Source organism: Pestalotiopsis fici (genome assembly GCF_000516985.1).
Source record: "Pestalotiopsis fici W106-1 unplaced genomic scaffold PFICI_Scf_7, whole genome shotgun sequence".
NCBI lineage: Eukaryota > Fungi > Ascomycota > Sordariomycetes > Amphisphaeriales > Sporocadaceae > Pestalotiopsis > Pestalotiopsis fici.
The window spans coordinates 3,153,142-3,170,070 of record NW_006917097.1 but is presented as its reverse complement, the minus strand read 5'-3'; the positions used below and the strand labels follow the sequence as shown (position 1 = coordinate 3,170,070).

The following is a 16,929-nucleotide window of genomic DNA, read 5'->3' as shown; positions in this document are numbered from 1 at the left end:
CGCAACTGTTTAACTAGAGGAAACTACAGCATGGATGACTCACTTATGGTGCTTGTACACAAAGTACATGATACTAGGTCCCATATGATGTGATTGATCGAGGCCAAGTTGGATAGCGAAGGCTTTGATTAGCTCTCCGAAATTGCCGATCATTGCTCCGAAACTTGTTGGACAGATTTCAGGCTCTAGCTTATGGTATAAGTCCTCGCAAATATGTGCGATAGACTCTTGGACTATGTCTGAAAGCATGGTCGTGCCCACTGAAGGCACAGTCCCTACATTGCTCTCAGTGGCAGATGTACTTGAAGTTGGCAAGTCGGATGTAGGTGCCGGAATTCCTTCATTAGCATGCAGTGCATTTGGTAACCCTTGTTGGGGAGGCAAAGATTCAAACCCAGAGTCGTTAGAGTCACATCTTGGTTTCATGGGCTTGTTCCGAGATATGTCACCCTCATCGACTGTCATGACGCGCCCACTAGCGCTCGATATCAGCTTGCTTAATCCGTCCTTGGGAGTGGTAATTCGTTGACCTGGCCCTGAACGGACGCCAAGTGGGTTCTTGGAGAAGCTCAAACGAATGCCTCCCTTAACGCTATTGTGCAAAAGTTGACCATAGAGCTCGTGGAGTGCCTTAGTTGCGAAGAAGATATCCTCGAATTCAACAAAGCACATCGGGCCGTTCTGCTTGGTTCGAAAGCACAGTCGCTTATAGCCACGCTGCTTGGAGAACATGGCCTTCAGCTCTTCCTCAGACGTATCAATGGGCAAGTTGCCCACATAGAGGGTATTGCAAGGCGGGTTCTGATCCGCAGGATTGAGAGGCGGGTAGTTTTGGCGTGGCGGGTATGAAGGGCCTTTTGATGGGAATTTTGTGCGGCCCACGACGGATGAGAAAGCTTCGGCGCCAAAGAAAGATCCATTTTGTATTGGACGCAGCTTTTCCTGACCAGTCATGCCACCCTCACTGGAGCCGCGGTGTTCCATCTCAACGTTAGAACTCACGTTCTTACGCTTTTCTGATCGAGATGTATTCCCTTTTTCGGGAAGCCTTTGTGTCGTTGTCAATGTCGGTGTCTCTAGGATCGGTCGTGAACCAACGTGGTGAGAATTGCCGTCCGCATGGTCTCCAGCCATGATCTGTGCAGTTTGTGCCTGCCACAGTGACGTACTCGGTGGAAACATGCTGAAAATGTGTAGTGATTTCTCTAGTACTTGAGAATTTGGAGAGTCGGCTATTTTGACAAGGAGCTTTCACAGACTGGTGGTTCGAAAATGTTGTCAAGATATCTCCAAGTCTTCGCTAGGGAAGCTTGTTCGACGACCAAGTTATAGTCCGGTAAATCCAAACTCGCGTCACCTGAGGAGGTGGAAGAAATGTCAAGTGGAGTCTGATACGTCTGCTGTCAGACGGTTCATTCTTTGAGTCTGGGCGAGTGCGGCGCAGTGTCGGTAGTAGGTACCAGACTCACGCGACTGCCTGCCCCAACGACTGACAGTGCCAAATTAGAAGACGCGATAGTGTGTTGACGCTTCACATCTATCGGTTTACTTGTCATGCATTCACTTCGTGAAAGTGGTTGTGTCGAGTGCAATCAAAAACAACTTTACCGCAGCCTCGTGCCCAGCTGAGCACGCTCGTGCTATCGCTTATGACTGGTCCGGCATTTGCCGCATTGCTGAAGATCGACCAATCAAAATGGATAACACAGAAGTGATGAACTGCCTTCTGGTGCTCGACAATATTGTTCGCAGTGTTCATGCCATCCACTTGACATGGCCGTGCTAAGTCAGGCTGTAGATGGAATGTTTGGTGAAAGAGGCGTGCGTATACAAACGGACGAGCAATGTTCAGACAAACAATACAATGGCGCGAATATATAGTCATGGTTCGCTCGAGACTTGATGGTCTCAAAGATCGCAATTCCTCGCATCCCATAGCTCTATATTGCAAACCCATATTCATTGGTCTACTCATGAATCAATGATTCGAAAATTTAACGCGAGTCTGTGACAAATGCAAGCACGATAAGATAGGTTCGAGATAGTAAAACCCACATTTTATGCCAAAAAAGAGGGCTGCAACCAATGCTCTTTATGTCTGTGGTTTCAACCAAGGAAGCTGGGTTCTACAACAACCCAAGCCAACCAGTAGGTCGACTGCTCGGAGAGTTTCTTGCCAAAATCACCACCATTGTCTTGTCACGGGCAGTGGGAGCCCATGTCTTCACCAGCCCAGCCTTGGTAGTAGCCATGTTCACAACCTGACTTACGCGGAATCCAAAAACCTTTTTGCCAGCTATAAGCTGCGGGCTCGAATCTGTCTCAATCATGCCAAGTGGGACAGGTAGGGCGTTGATAGTGATATCCACCACTGGGCATGTTGTTGTGGAAGGTTCCACAGCAACAGAGCCACACAGAGTAAAGCAAAGCGCCGAGTCACTTTGGTCGGTTATCTTGGCTTTCTCAACGGTCAGTTCTGGGCGTGGCTCGTAGAAAGAGTGATTCGGACCCTTGGGAATTACAATGCGGTCAGACTCGAGCGCTGGCGTATGCGGAGGTGCGACTCGATGGTGTGTCTTGAACTCGAATGCATTCGCCCACTTTAGCAATTGCACATCGCTACCCGCCCGCCCAGCGAATGTCAAGTTGACCGGTACATGCGTATCAGACATAACCCCCATGGGAACTGATACTGTCGGTATGCCTAGATGCCGAATAGCTCTATTGCCATTACTGTAGCGTACGCCATTGCGCCACGTGTGGGCAGCACTTTCAAAGTTTGAATCCGAGTCTGCGCGGCCAACGTCTCCAACCGCCGGAAACAGGACGCAGTCGCAGCCAAGGTCAGTCAACCAGTCGTCTAAAAGGTGTCGACGCATGCCTTCCAGAGCAAGAAGCGCTTCCTCGAGTTCGTCTACTGTAGAATAACCTGGAGAATGGCGATGGCTTCCTCTGTGCAATGACTCTTTCAGTGTATGATACATGATTCCATTGGCCGTTTCAAAATGCCTTAGCTCGGGCTCTGTTCGAAGCCAATCGGGGTATATCTGAGACGTATCTACGGCAAAGAGATCCGGCAGCGTCTCGTCATGGAAATTCTTGATAAAATCATTCCACGCATGCGCAATCAGAGGACCTCGTTCCATGGCTCCCCAATTGGCCGGCCGCCGAGGACAGCCGGCGGGCAGAAGATCATCGTTTTCGTAGGCTGTGACTGCTGGAAAGTCTGGCGTCGAGACAATTTCTGCGCCAAGGGCTTCAATATCCTTCTGTGCTCTTTCGAATAACTCAATGACTGTTGGGTTTGTATGCACTGTAGTAGCGCCCGGTGGAGTTGGGCCGCCGACATACATCCGAGGCACGGCAATGCGCAAGCCAGACAGTGACTTAGATGCAGATATTTCTTTGAACGACTCGAGAGGTCGATCCTGCCACGGATCAGGGAGCTTTACGAAAGTCTGCTCGCGCCAAAAGTCGCCTTCTTTGATTGGATCTTCCACCGCAATCACGTCCAACAAACAGAGGAGATCGCGAATACTTCTGGTGTGCGGAACCGGGACGTCGCAAGTCGGGTATAAAGGCCAGCTGCCCCGGCCAGACAACCAACCTCTCGACGGGGTATAAGCGACAAGAGCATTGTTCGAGGCCGGTGATCTGCCAGAAGACACGGTCTCGCCACCAAGGCCAAAGGCGGCAAAGCTTGCTGCCGTAGAGGCCGCCGAACCATTGGAAGACCCGGATGCAAAGGCTGCTGCCAGATATTCTGGGTTGTATGGATTCTCAGCACGGCCATAAATGCCTCTCTGCATGCCTCCGCAGGCCATGGCAGGCATGTTGGTTCGTCCGAGAAGGACGCCGCCGCTGGCACGAATGGACGCGACTATTGCTGCGTCCTCATTGCTGACCAGATCCTTGAATGCCGGCGAGCCTGCAGCAGCAGTCATGCCCTTGGCTTTGAAGCTATCTTTAATCGTGTATGGAATCCCGTCGAGAGGCAACACTTTCTTGCCAGCGGCTCGCCTATCATCTGAAGCAGCAGCCTCGGCGAACACGGAATTATTCAGCACGGGGATGGCATTGAGGGCAAGGTTCTGACAGTCGTATGTGCTGATTCGTCGGAGGTAGCGTGCTACCAGCTCAACACTGGTTACATGCCCCGAGTCGAGCGCCTTTTGCAGCTCTTCAATGGAAGCCTCCACAAGGTTGATTTCCCTGATATCTAGTGTCATGGTGTTAACATTGAGCGAAAGTCTAGGAGTATAGATAGATGTATTGAAGAAAAGGCGGCTAATCGAATCTCGAAACTGGATTAAGCAGCAGACCCGATCTGTTTGACTGAAATCTTCTTCACAGAGCAACTACTGAGACAATCTCATCATAAATTCATAGACAGGCCACTATTTGAATTGATTTCGGCTGCATATTCATACCCGACTTGGAGTGGGACACCCGAATGGCTTATCGGCGGGACGCATCTTCGGATCTGTGACGGTAGCCTCCGGCTCCGCGCACGTCTCCGGGATTTCCACTGGATCTCATCAGTGTCTCTCCATACGCACTAAATATTCGCGGACCGCCAGACATTTCAGTTCTGGGGAGAACATCCAAATTAGGTTGCGAGTCCAGATACAGGCCAACAGGTCGTGTCCCATAAGTTTGATTTTTTCGGCTGCGATGTTTCTTTGGCATGAATTGGCATTTAGACTCGGTACCTGAGAGGTTTACTTCCTTCCACATTTGGTCGAATCCACAACCATATATCTATTCATAGTGCAAGAATGCATTGTCGTCCCAAAAACAGACATACATTCGTGTGAATAATCAACAATTTCCACGTGTTCAAAGTCGCTATAATTTTTATGATTATATTGTTCGACTCCCTGCTACTCTGAAAGTGACAATTGAATTTAGAATTGAGTGAGGCTGGCTAGGCGCCGCGTTGGCGCGTACTTTCGTAGAATGTCTAGTGGTGAGCCACAATCAATGATGTAATTGTGGCTTCGTTACTGGCTGAGTAATGGGGTACGGTTCCAGCACGCGCACCCCGGGTTCAAAGCGGGGCCCGCCAGTTGCTTTACCTGGCGTGCCTGGCCTGCTGGCTCCGTTGTGCGAGATGCCCGAGTCCCACAAGATCCTCATCCCACAGGGGGCCCCTTGAGGGTGGCTTGGGTGGGACTCTGGGTGAATGAGCGCTGGAGTTGAAGCTCACAGCTTGCAGCAATATGCCCCCACCCGCTTTACTGAATGCAGCCTGTCATTGTCATGCCGATGCACAGCTTCGGCGAGATTGATTGATTGAGCGTGGCTTGGGCGACAGGGTCTGGTAAGAGAAGATTACACCTTACATTCCTTCGTCTGTTCAGAGCGACCAGAGCGTCATTCACACAAAATACATTTTTGTTTTTCCCTCTCGGGCTTCTTAGGAATCCGGCGATCGTCTCGGCAGTTAAACAACAAATCGACACCAGCTCTTGTTTGTCTCTCTTGCCGGCTCTAGACTTCAGCTGCCGCAGGGGCGCTATTCTAACGCTTACCCTTCTTACATCATCAAACATATCGACCGATTGCGCCCATAGGACAATTAAATCGCAATGATTTTCAAACGTCGCGAATGAGCATTTCATAGTTATTCGCACCGGCTCAAGCCGGAAAAGCTCGCAAAAGTCTCATAACTAGCAAGAAAGAGGACAGGCGTTGGGTCCTATCATCGCAAACGCCGGCATGTTTGGGAGCTCGAGAAGACGCAGCCGGCAGCAGCCAATTCCGGTACGTGTGCCCAACCTGTCTTGCCCGTTCCCTCGGTTTCGCGCCAGCTATTGCTTGTTCTTTGTCCTCATTGGGATATTTGTCTGCCGATTACAGCGTGTCTCTGGTTAGTGCCTGCGCGCTTCCGCAGATTTGCTCATTGCTCCAACGGATGAACTACGCCAGCCGTAGGCCGAGCTAGAGCCAGATCATCTTAGCTGGTGAAGCTATCTCAGGCCAAGCGGCACATTCGCCTTGCTATGATGACGTGACTTGTATTTTGATCTGCGCTTGGCCCGGATTCTGGTTTTACTTCTCTTGGGAAACCTATTTCGAAGTTTGGGATCTTGTTGTTGACTCTTCTCTTGTTGTACAGCAGGTCACAAGGAGTATCACAAACCCCAACGCCTCGACTGCCGCCGCCGCCGCCTTTATGGCATCAGGCACGCAAAACCCGAATCGGGCCTTGTCGTCCGCCGCTGCCGCGGCGGCGCTTCGTGCCCGTCCGCAGACTCCGACCAATGTCGCCGACGTCCAGACGAAACGGACGATGCGCCGCAGTCCCTCTGTGTCGTCAGTCGGTAGCGCAGCTTCAGCTGCCGCCAGGAGAAGCTCACAGCAACCGCGCTTGGAGAGGAAAGGCAGTTCAAGTAGCATGTCGGAACGCACCTTTCGGAGTCCTTCGCCGCATGGAGATCGAAAGCCGCTCGAACCGGATCACCCGCCAGTACCAGCCATTCCATCCAGTCACAAGGTGTCAAGGAGTACGAGTTCAGCTGGCGTGGGCATGCAGAATTTCAAGACTGCCTCTCAGAAGATGGAAACTGGACTGCCATCTTGGTATACGCAACCACAAGGAGATATTAGCAATCTGCGAACATCAGATGCGCCCATGACGAAACCAATACCAGAGCACCTAACCTCGGTTCCGCAACGACCGGATAGTCGAAGCTCATCCGTCAACTTTTCCTATCCAGGTCGCTCTCGGGCGCAGTCGCCGCCAGCTTCGCCAGTCGTGGATCAAAATGATGAGTGGACCGAGTCGCCGCGACAAACATCGAAGAAATCCAAGCGATCCTCAGTTGCTTCCAGTACTGTTACTACCAAACCAGATCAAACACTCGTCTACGACCCAAACTCAAGAAGAATGGTTCCAAAGGCAGACTTGGACGCAATTGCCTACCAGGTGCAAGCAGCTTCAGAAAAGCAACCAAAGAGTAAGAAAAGTCAATCTGGTGTGTCCAGATCTGGAAGTCATCTAGCAAAGGGCACAGTGGGCAGAACAAGAGGGAGTCTTGTGGAGACCAATGGAAACACTCGAGAACTCCGAAGTCACGAACCATCATCAACACAGACTTCCCGTGCTATAAAAGATGAACCACGGACATTACAGAATACCGAGGTAGAATCCGTCGCTGGGGTACCGATTGATGGATACAATAAGGGTCACGTATCAACCTCAGAACAGTACGAGCCAAGAAAATCGGGCACGTCACCGCTTCCCCAGGAACCGCAACGCCTCTTGAGCCCTCGGCCCGTTGCACAGATGGGTAGGAAACCTTCTATGGTCAGAGAGGAGTCTGAGGATGAATCCGGCGCGGAAGATATTCACATCCCTTCTCGTGATATCTATGGTGCTCTCGATAGCGTACCGACCCGCCAAACACTTTACGAGCCTGCCGGTGAACAACAAACCACATTGGCAGCAGAATCCGAGCTTGCCGACTACTCGACATTTGAAGGATCTGACGGAAATCCCGAGAGTCTAGCTAGTACACTGGAGTCAAGGGAGCAGGAACAAATTCCAAGGCACCTGGCTGTGAGCGTGGCACAGTCCGCGAATGTCCCACAACGATCACTTTCGCAGAGTCCTGCTCGCCAGGCCCGTTTCGCGTCATCACCATCAGATAACTTGGTTGTCAGACATACGCCACCAGGAAGATCAGCATCACCAATTAAATCGGCACTCAAGCATAGCCCGTCGCCACGAGATGCATCGCCATCAGATACTAGTACTTCTGACGCCGCAAGAGCTCGTTTTTCTTCACCCGATCGAGATGCATCTCTACCACGTAAAAAGTCGGCCAGGGTCAGCTTTGATGATAGAAGCCCTGTCATTGTTGGCGAGTCTCACGGTCCCGTCGCCGATACAGATTCACCAATTATGCCAAGCCCACAAACGACTCGGCGACCTTGGTATAGCGGGATCGGTCGGAATAGGAAGAAGGATACATCGCTCGATCTCGAAGAAGATGAGGTCATGAAGCCGCGGCCCGCTCTACCCAGCTTTGGAAGCGTTCGTGAGAAGAAGGTTCGCGACACAGAAGAACAAGAACGCCCGCTCATTCGCCCCCAGGATGTCCCAGCTACAACTGTGGCAAGAACCTACAGCCCGCAAATGGCGACGGAGAGCTCCATGGACACCGGTTTATCGAGCGATTACGCCATTGGCACAGCACTTTCGCAGGCCCAAGATAACGCAGCACGGAATGAGGCTAATATCTCAAGGTTCCGTGAACCGCTACCTCCTGTCGTCACATCTGTTGACGGCAGGGATGATTTGTCTGACAGTTTGAATAGCTCAGATGACGAACATGATTCTTTCAACAGTGCGGGTGATGACAGCGACGGCGGACTGCAAGCTAGTCAGACTACAGCTGCTACAGTGTTGGAGTCTCAGCCCAACTCCCAGATCAACTCCACAATATTAGAAGAGAAGATACCGGTGCAGCCAGAGCAACCTCTAGCTGAAGCAGTTCCTGCGTCTACGCTACCTTCACAGCCAAGATTTGAGGAGCGATCTGAGACAGTGCCCGGCATTAGCATCACCCAGCCCAGCCCAGGCCTCACTGAAGTCAAGCAAACGACGCAACAGTATTTCGATATTCCCGGAATGTTCCCAGATGACAACTCGGATGAGAGCCCAGCTCCACAGCAGACGACTTCATTTCCCTCATCAACCGCAGACGCAATGAAAGAACCAGAAGCTGTTGTAATACCTTCTCAGACTCAAGTCCTGCCACAGACGACTCTGGCTACCACGCCTCAGGCCGCGCAACCCGAGGCTGCGACAGATGACGATGACTCGAATGCTTCCATTTACAGCGATGCCTACGAGGATATCTCAGATGTCGACGGTGATGGATTCCAGTCAATGGATGCAGTGGTTGAAAGCCCGGTCACGAAGTCGTCAATTTCTAGCCACGCACCTGAGACCACTGCGGCTGGAAATACCAAATACGAGGAGATGGAACCAACAAATCGGAACAATACTGTTTTCGCGCCTGCCGCCAGTAGAGAAGCACCAGGAAATGACTGGGAGCATGCGAAATCATTCTGGCGCAGTTTAACTGCCGAGAAGAGACGACAGCTGGAGTTGGAAGCTATGGAGGATGCAGGAGCGGATGGCGACCACGAAGAGATGCAGACCCCAACCCGTAAATTAAGTAACAGGACGAAGAAAACGGCTGGGCAGAGACAGGCGACAGCTGTAGCTCAAGCAGCCCATGCCCAAACGACTCCACCAGAGAAGGCAAAACAGAAACAGATGAGACCAGTTGATGCTGAGCGGACTTACATGATCCAGCCCGGATCAAAGGCTAATCACGAGCCTCTGAGTCCTGTACGGCAGTCTGGACATATGCGGATGTCGATGCGGGGACAACAACCGCAACCTGCGAGAACAGGCACGCTCACAAAGAGAGACCCGGGAGAAGTGCACATGCGCAAATCCATGAGATCTGATCCATTTACCGACGGAAACGCCTCGCACCGCGCATCGGCACCCCCAGAACGCGTTGCTTCGCCACGAATTACGAGACCTCGCACAGCCGGCGGCCAAGATGATCAAGCCGTCCGACACAACAAGGCTGCGTCAGTTGCGGTTGCGGCTTCTGCTGCCACTGCGTTTTCGAAAACTAGTAAACCTGCACCGCAACGTCGGGGCTCTGATGCCAGCGATAGCAGCTTCAAACGAACTCGGGCAGCACCATCAGATTCCATGGCTTTCCGCCGAACATTGAGGCAGGAGAGGCAGGACATGGTTCCAGCGAGGCCCCGTTCACCGCCGGAGGCTGTCAAGGGTTCGAGTAGATTCAGCCTTAGATCTCTGTCACCTTCGGGCTCGACCTTCCGTCGCTCGTCTGTAGCTGGCCCACCAACGACCATGGGCATGCGCCGCAGTCTACGTTCAGGTAGCGATTCAAGCAAAGACTCGAAGCGTGCATCCTTGCAGTTCCCATCATTCGGACGTGCTTCTGGTAAAGCCGCTGGCAAGAAGACAAAAGCGGGCACCAGTCGCTTTGGCGATTCTAGCGACGAGGACGAGCCTGCTTCAAGATTTCGAAGTCGATTTGACGATTCGAGCGATGAAGAAGACGCCAGACCTGGGTCATCGTCACGTCCCATGTCCAAGGGCACATTGAGGGCCTCGGCTACTGCGCCAGCAAATATCAAAGTTGCGGCCCCTGTACCCGAGGAGGAAGAGGCCTCCCCTGATCTCCCCGATTCTGATGATGATGATCCATCGACCCAATTCCCGAGTCCACTGAGAAGCCCTGGAAATGCAGCACCTGCCTTCCGACCAGACATCAGCCAACGTACCAACTCTGGAATTGGCACCACGACTCTGAATCGTCAGCGATCTGGACCTGGAACTCTTGCAACGTCGGTCACAGCGCCCGTCGTTACACGTGAGCGCAGGTCTTCGTTCATGAGCAGCATTCTCCGAAGAAACAAGAAGGCAGATAATGCCGGCAAAATCTCAAGGCCTGAGCTGACGGAGAGCGCAGCCAGAAGGGATACCAAACTCGAGCGCAACACGGACGAGCTTCGGAATCTCCGCAGCGACCAGAGACCCCACAGCCCGAAGTTGCAGAAGAAGAATGCTCTCACAAGAGGCGATAGTTGGCCGCTCCCCGAACCAACGGACGATGTGAGACCCAGTACTGCCGGTGGGCGGGTAAATGGAGCAAAAGTTGAGAGGCCAGACTTTCAGGGTCGCCGGAGCACCAGTCTTGGTATGATGCCTGCACAGCAGCCCAATGGTCATAATCTCGGTTCCGAGGCTATCATTGAGGGTCCTGACTCCTCCCCCAAGAAGAAGAAGAAATTTGGTGCGTTGCGCAAGATGTTCAGATTGGACGATTAGTGCATGCCCAGTTATGTACACGAGCCTTGGCCTGATGTTTCTACCACATATTTTCTACACCAACCGTTTGGGAGCGGTTAACTGATTTTGGATACGTCACACGCTATTTCATGGGAAGCGTTGCCGCCTTGATTGATTATTCTGTTTTTCGTGGATGGGTCTTGTGCTTGCGAGCGACGCATCACAAAATTGACTTTAATTTTGCATATTGGAAGCTATTCATATTACCATTCGGCGGTACCTAGCCGCATTTCTTAGCGTTTTTATCATGGAAAGGTGTGCACAAAAAGACGAGAATACCCCTGCTTACGCGCACGGCGCGGCGTTTACTCTTTTCACCCGGAGGAGTCTAGAGAGGAGAAACACGAATATTTAATGTCAATATATGAATAATAAAATTATTATCAAGATGGGAAGGAGACTGCAAAGATCGCCATTATTCGCCTTTATCGTCTCCGCATGGCTTATACTCTAGATTTAACATGCGGAGTGTTTTAACTTTTCTATTTCATGCTAACATACATATTCCGGCAGGGGGATCTGGTGTTGAATCCTTAGTTGAATGTATATACAGGTGACTTTGGAGTTGGGATACATTTGTAATCGCTTTGTATTTTGGGACAAAGATGCCAGTGCCCCTTCTGTTATGGCTTGGACGAGGGCGATTGCTCCAGAGAATCAATACCTTGTTAATATAGAGGTCCAAACATCCACTGGGGCGACCATCGGCCTGGCGTTTTGGGTTGAATTGACCTGCCAGGACTATGAAGATCATCCTTATGACAGACCAGACCTATGATGATGTCCTAGGCTCGCCTATTTCGGTTCGTGTTATGCAAGTGTGAGCCACCAAGTGGTCGAGGGCTTTTCGAGTCATTAGATCCAACGAACACACCATCATAGATGATGAGTGACGGCGTGACAGCAGCAACCTCCGCCGTCGAACTCGCGGACTGCTCAAAATGGTACGGACGCTGTTGTGAATGCTTCGTCGCATTACAAATTTCAACCGCTATCCGCGGCCGCAGCCCGCTTGGCAAGACTCCGCTGCTTCCTGGCTTCCTTCTCCCTCTTGCGGGCCTGGTTCATGGAGAGGGGCTCGTCCTCGCCACCGGGAAGTCCCTTTCTGGACCACACCCGCAGGGTTTCCTCATTGACCTCATCGAGGGTAAAGCGGCCGAGGAGACCCTTGCGCCACTGCTGTACGACAAAGGTGGCGGCTTGCTCACGGGCGGGCTCGCCGCCCTTGAGCAACTTGCCGTTGCGCAGGGCGATGCGGTCGAGCCACTCGTTGACGTCGTTTGTGGGTTCGGAAAACTCTTCATAGAGTCGCGGATCGCGCTGGTTGACGAGGTAGAGCAGGTAATCGGCCAGGGTCTCGACGGGGACGACGCCGTCCTTGACGCAGCCGACGAGGGAGAGCTTGAGCATGGCGCCCACGTCGCCGACGTAGGGGATAAAGACGCCCGGGGTGTCGACGACGTAGACGCCTTGCTCAATGCCGCGCTTCTCGTCCTCGGCAATGATGCGGACGGGGGTTCCCAGCTTGCGCGTCACGCCTGGCTGTCCGCCCGTCTTGGCGGCCTTGCCCAGGTGCATGCCGACGCGGCGCATGGCGTTGAGCAGCGTGCTCTTGCCGGCGTTGGGCATGCCGACGACGAGGGCGCGCATACCCGTCAGCGAGTCCAAGTGCTCGGCGCGCTGCTTGATCAGCTCTAGGAGCTTGCCAATGGACTTGGCCTTGCCCTCGTCGGTGAAGACGACATCGGTATTATTGCCCAGCCCGCCAGGCGTGGCCGTCTGCTTACCGTCTGCTGGAAAGCTGCCTTTCCCTTGACGCGCCATGTGCCATTTATTCAGTAGCAATTGCTGCTTCTCCTTGAAGCGGCTCTGTTCCCCGTCAAAGGCGAGATCCGACTTTGTGTAGACAATGATGCGATCGCGGCCGGCGAGGGAGGATTCGAGCAGCGGGTTCGTCGAGGTCAACGGGACGCGACTGTCGCGGCATTCGACAATGAGGGAAATGTTGGACAGGATGCGCTGCATGGCAGACAAGGCGCCGCGGTGGTGACCCAAGAAGTAGGACCGCACAATGGACGAAGAGACGTCGAAAGTCTGGCGCGGGATGAACTTGGCTGAAGAGGTGGTCGATGATGAGGTTGCCGTTGTCGCCGCCACCACGGTAGCTGCGGTCGACGCAGCCGCTTTCAACGTCGTTGCCATGCTGTATATCGAGTTGGGGATGTCTATACGAGAAATATGATTAATGTAGACATCATTTCGTGGTGCACAGAAGCATTGTTCGCATTTCTATGCTTCACTATATGATTGTATGCAGCAGTGAGAGATGGATGATTGTTCTGAATTCTTGGATACAAACGTTACTAGGATAGCTTTAATCTAATCGCGATAAGATAAGCGTCGGCCCTGCGTGGGGTTTGTCACCTACGTAGTACCTAGGTTAGGTAGGTTAGGTTCCTAGTCAGGGTTAAGTTGAGGTCACGCAGGTACGCAACGTTCATGGTAAATGAAAACCTCAGCGGTACAAGTGGTGGGATTACCTGACCTATAGCTCTTCTCCTCAAAGCAGGAATAACTATTTGATCGTCCATAAGTTTCCTTGTGTCAAGAGACCAGTGAAGGACCATAGCGTGATGTTGCGTCGTCCTCCGATCCTTCGATATGGCAAAAGACTACCAGACGCTTCTTCGGTGAGGTTTCGTGACATGAGCAGCTAATGTGATTCGTTAGAATACGGTAGCTGGGTGCAACCCATAGCGCTGCTATATATAGTTGGAGCCCTTCCGCGTTTTCTTATAGGCTCTTACAGGGTAGTATTGCTGGTCAATGTAATGAATACTGAACGTTCCTTCTGACATCAATGGCTGGGTTCGATACCAGAGTCCACGGCCTTTTCCAATTCTACAATTTCAGCTACTTGAAAATGCTGCACAAGACATGGTTCTTGCTGCAATTCTTTTTGGCAAGATGCAGTCATAGGTGTACGTGTGGCTAATGAAACGCCAGTCGGCATCACTGCGCATGTCAAAATAGCCAGAAGGGCCCGATCTGTATTTAATTGAAATGAATAACCTTCTTGGCACGTTTTGGACGCCTTTTGCAATCGATGCATGGCGAGGAACTACCTTCCATGGTACCTATGGTGGTGATAAACAGTGAATATACCCAGGCTTGCTTGTGCTGTTGAGGAAAAACTTCAAGATCCGACTGGGCCGATTGCAGGCTCTTGTTAAAGTTCTCTTCCATTACCTCTCACCATTGTCATGGCGTACCATAATGATTCTGTCACGCACGACGACGATAAACCATCAAAGACGTCAAACGACTATACTCAATACTTGAGCCAATCAATGAATAGCTCAAAAGAAAGTGACAACGATGAGCTGAAGTTACAGCCATTTGGATACGAGGCCTCCCGTGCCCATCCGAGAACCTTCAAGTCACTACAGCCTTCACCTGACCCGCTCCCGACGACTTCGGTATTGGGAAGTTTGTGGACTCCTTTGGCTGCTCAATCGAACGAAGAGTTTCGCTTGGAATGCCAGATCACCAATCCCGAGTATGGATTTACAAAGCAAGACGATAATTCGAGAAGGTGTTTACTAGGAGGTCAGGAGAGCATGGCTTCGCAGCCACTGTCTTCAGTCTCTGCTTCCCAATCAGATACCATCGTGGAACCTCCGATGAACCATCCTCGGTCCCCCGAAGCGGCACCTGTAAGGGTTGAGGCATGCAAGAGCACGTTTTCGGCTCATCGATACTGGGCCTGGGAGATCTCAGCTTCGATACTTGGAATTGCTTGCATCGCCTCTGTCGTCGGGGTCTTGATACACGAACAGAACAAACCCCTGAGTCAATGGGGGTTGGGCCAGAGATACCTCTCCCCAAACGTGGTGGTCTCATTCCTCGGCGCCTTGGCGAAATCTGCTTGTCTCGTCGCCGTTGCCGAAATCGTGTCGCAGTTGAAGTGGCTGCATTTTCACAATAGCCCGCAGGAGCTCAACGACCTGCAGTTATTTGACGAGGCAAGCCGTGGGCCCTGGGGCGCACTTCAACTGGCCCTTCGCAAGAATCTTAGAACCCTCCTAGCAACATCCGCTTCCATTATAACCATAGCCTCGTTGCTCATCGATCCCTTTATCCAGTCCGTCTTTCAGTTTCCTAGCATCTTGACGCCAATATCAGAGATCAACCCTCCAATCCTATCGAGTCAGATATACAATCCATCCTCGGAGAGCTTTTATCAGGAGTGCCATAACCCGCTTAATAACGACTTGCAAGCGGCCGTGCTTAGGCCAATTTACAATGCAATAAAGGAGCCGCTTCTCCCATGCAGCGTTGAAAGGTGTGAATGGCCCACGATAACTACATTGGGAGTTTGTAGCCATTGCATCGACTTGAGGACGACGATTGCATCTACATGTCACTTCAGCCCTTCGAAGAGTGATTATGATCTCAAATGTAATTATACTCTCCAGACGATCAACAAAACGTTCAAGGCTGGGTTTGATAATGGGGATGGGGATGGGGTTGGGGTTGGCAGTATTAGCAAGACAGGGGCGCACTTTACTGTTTGGACTTCTATTCCCGAATATGTTGGAGAAGATGAACCGATCAAATTACCGTCACAACCAGCCGTCATTAGCAAATTCGCGTTTGTACAGTTCGACTCGGATATGCATTTGAGGGACTATCTTCCACGCGATCCGGGTTCATGGGACAACTTCACCTCGAGCTCGACTCCGCCTGTCAAGCAAGCTGGGCAGTGCACCATGCAGTTATGTGCCAAAACCTTTGAAACACCTTACTATGGGAACTTTACAGCAAGCAATCTCACGGGTCCACAAGCACCCCTCATCATCAATGACAAGGTGTTTGCAGAAAGTACGCATGGAACTCTAATGTCTCTCAATCTGGGCTCCGGGAGCGATGTTCTAATGCCAACCAACACGACTTTCCAATTCAACTATTGCGAGTATGCTCAGCTCGCGAGTTACCTGTATTCTTTGTTTAATGTGGCCATGGATAGCAAGGGTGTCGTGGATGATTCGCGCTGTGGTGTCAATACAACGTTGAAATTTGTACCCAACGTCGGCATGCAACTCGGCAAAGTTGATGATGTATCGACACTCGTGAGCCAAGTTGCCGACAGCCTGACCGAGGAGATTCGCACCTCGGTCAACAGCTCAGCCACGAGCGGCGTGGCCAAGCAGAGCGAAGTATTTATTGTCATTCGCTGGGCGTGGCTTGTGCTTCCAATCTCTGTTACGGTTCTGACATTTGCCTTGCTTCTCGTGGTCATCATGACCAACCACGCCCGTGGTCTACCGCCTTGGAGAAACTCGAGTTTGGCATTACTGTTCCACAAGGTGGACGGATGGGACAGTTCAGAAATGGTATTTAGTAATCACGAGGATATGGCGGTCCGAGCGAAAGAGATGAAAGCACAGGTCACATATCAAGAGGGGATGCTTCTTTTCTCCAAAGTCGAATAAAGGAGACGTTTGATTTCTCTTCCTTTATCAGGTTTTAGCTTATTCTCTTTATTAGACAAAAAAAAAAAAAAAAAATAGACGATGTTTCCCTTCCTGGAAAAGCGCATCCACTCCCTAGACACTCACGTAAATGTAGGAAAGTAGCCTTGAAGACCAACACTCCCTGACCGAAAGAACGCCAACAACTTGCGATTGTTGATGTCGGATCTATATACTGTCCAGTTCAAATGTACCTGCAGCATAGCGTAATAATGAACCCGCTGAATTGCTTGTTCGGCTTTGATGCGGAATATGCTGAGCCGAGTTGTTGGGGTTTGGAGTAAGCAATATGATCCCAGTGGAACCTACCCACTGTGAAGTTAGTGGTGAACGATTATACATTCCATGGTCAGCGCATTATGCATGCATCATAATGGTACACATGCCGAGAATGCGCTGCACAATCGCTCATCTTGCATGACTTCCAGTCTATTATGTATGAGTTCAAGATGTTCTTTCTGGCGGACAGCTTGGATTTAA

At 51.4% G+C, this 16,929-nt stretch overlaps 5 protein-coding genes across 5 annotated transcripts; 2 read left to right on the top strand and 3 right to left on the bottom strand.

Annotated features, from left to right (window-relative positions):
* Positions 1-39: 39 nt before the first annotated feature.
* PFICI_10582 (uncharacterized protein) lies at positions 40-1,182 on the bottom strand (the record flags this gene model as incomplete). Its single annotated transcript, XM_007839163.1, has 1 exon — positions 40-1,182. One exon carries the CDS (start codon positions 1,180-1,182, stop codon positions 40-42), a length of 1,143 nt encoding a protein of 380 aa, XP_007837354.1.
* A 944-nt stretch (positions 1,183-2,126) lies between these two features.
* Positions 2,127-4,229, bottom strand: PFICI_10581 (uncharacterized protein; the record flags this gene model as incomplete). Its single annotated transcript, XM_007839162.1, has 1 exon — positions 2,127-4,229. The coding sequence occupies one exon, from the start codon at positions 4,227-4,229 to the stop codon at positions 2,127-2,129; it is 2,103 nt and encodes a 700-aa protein (XP_007837353.1).
* A 1,949-nt stretch (positions 4,230-6,178) lies between these two features.
* On the top strand, positions 6,179-10,894 carry PFICI_10580 (uncharacterized protein; the record flags this gene model as incomplete). The annotated part of the gene is made up of 1 exon (XM_007839161.1): positions 6,179-10,894. One exon carries the CDS (start codon positions 6,179-6,181, stop codon positions 10,892-10,894), a length of 4,716 nt encoding a protein of 1,571 aa, XP_007837352.1.
* A 1,005-nt stretch (positions 10,895-11,899) lies between these two features.
* On the bottom strand, positions 11,900-13,117 carry PFICI_10579 (uncharacterized protein; the record flags this gene model as incomplete). The annotated part of the gene is made up of 1 exon (XM_007839160.1): positions 11,900-13,117. The coding sequence occupies one exon, from the start codon at positions 13,115-13,117 to the stop codon at positions 11,900-11,902; it is 1,218 nt and encodes a 405-aa protein (XP_007837351.1).
* A 1,061-nt stretch (positions 13,118-14,178) lies between these two features.
* PFICI_10578 (uncharacterized protein) lies at positions 14,179-16,410 on the top strand (the record flags this gene model as incomplete). The annotated part of the gene is made up of 1 exon (XM_007839159.1): positions 14,179-16,410. The coding sequence occupies one exon, from the start codon at positions 14,179-14,181 to the stop codon at positions 16,408-16,410; it is 2,232 nt and encodes a 743-aa protein (XP_007837350.1).
* Positions 16,411-16,929: the final 519 nt, after the last annotated feature.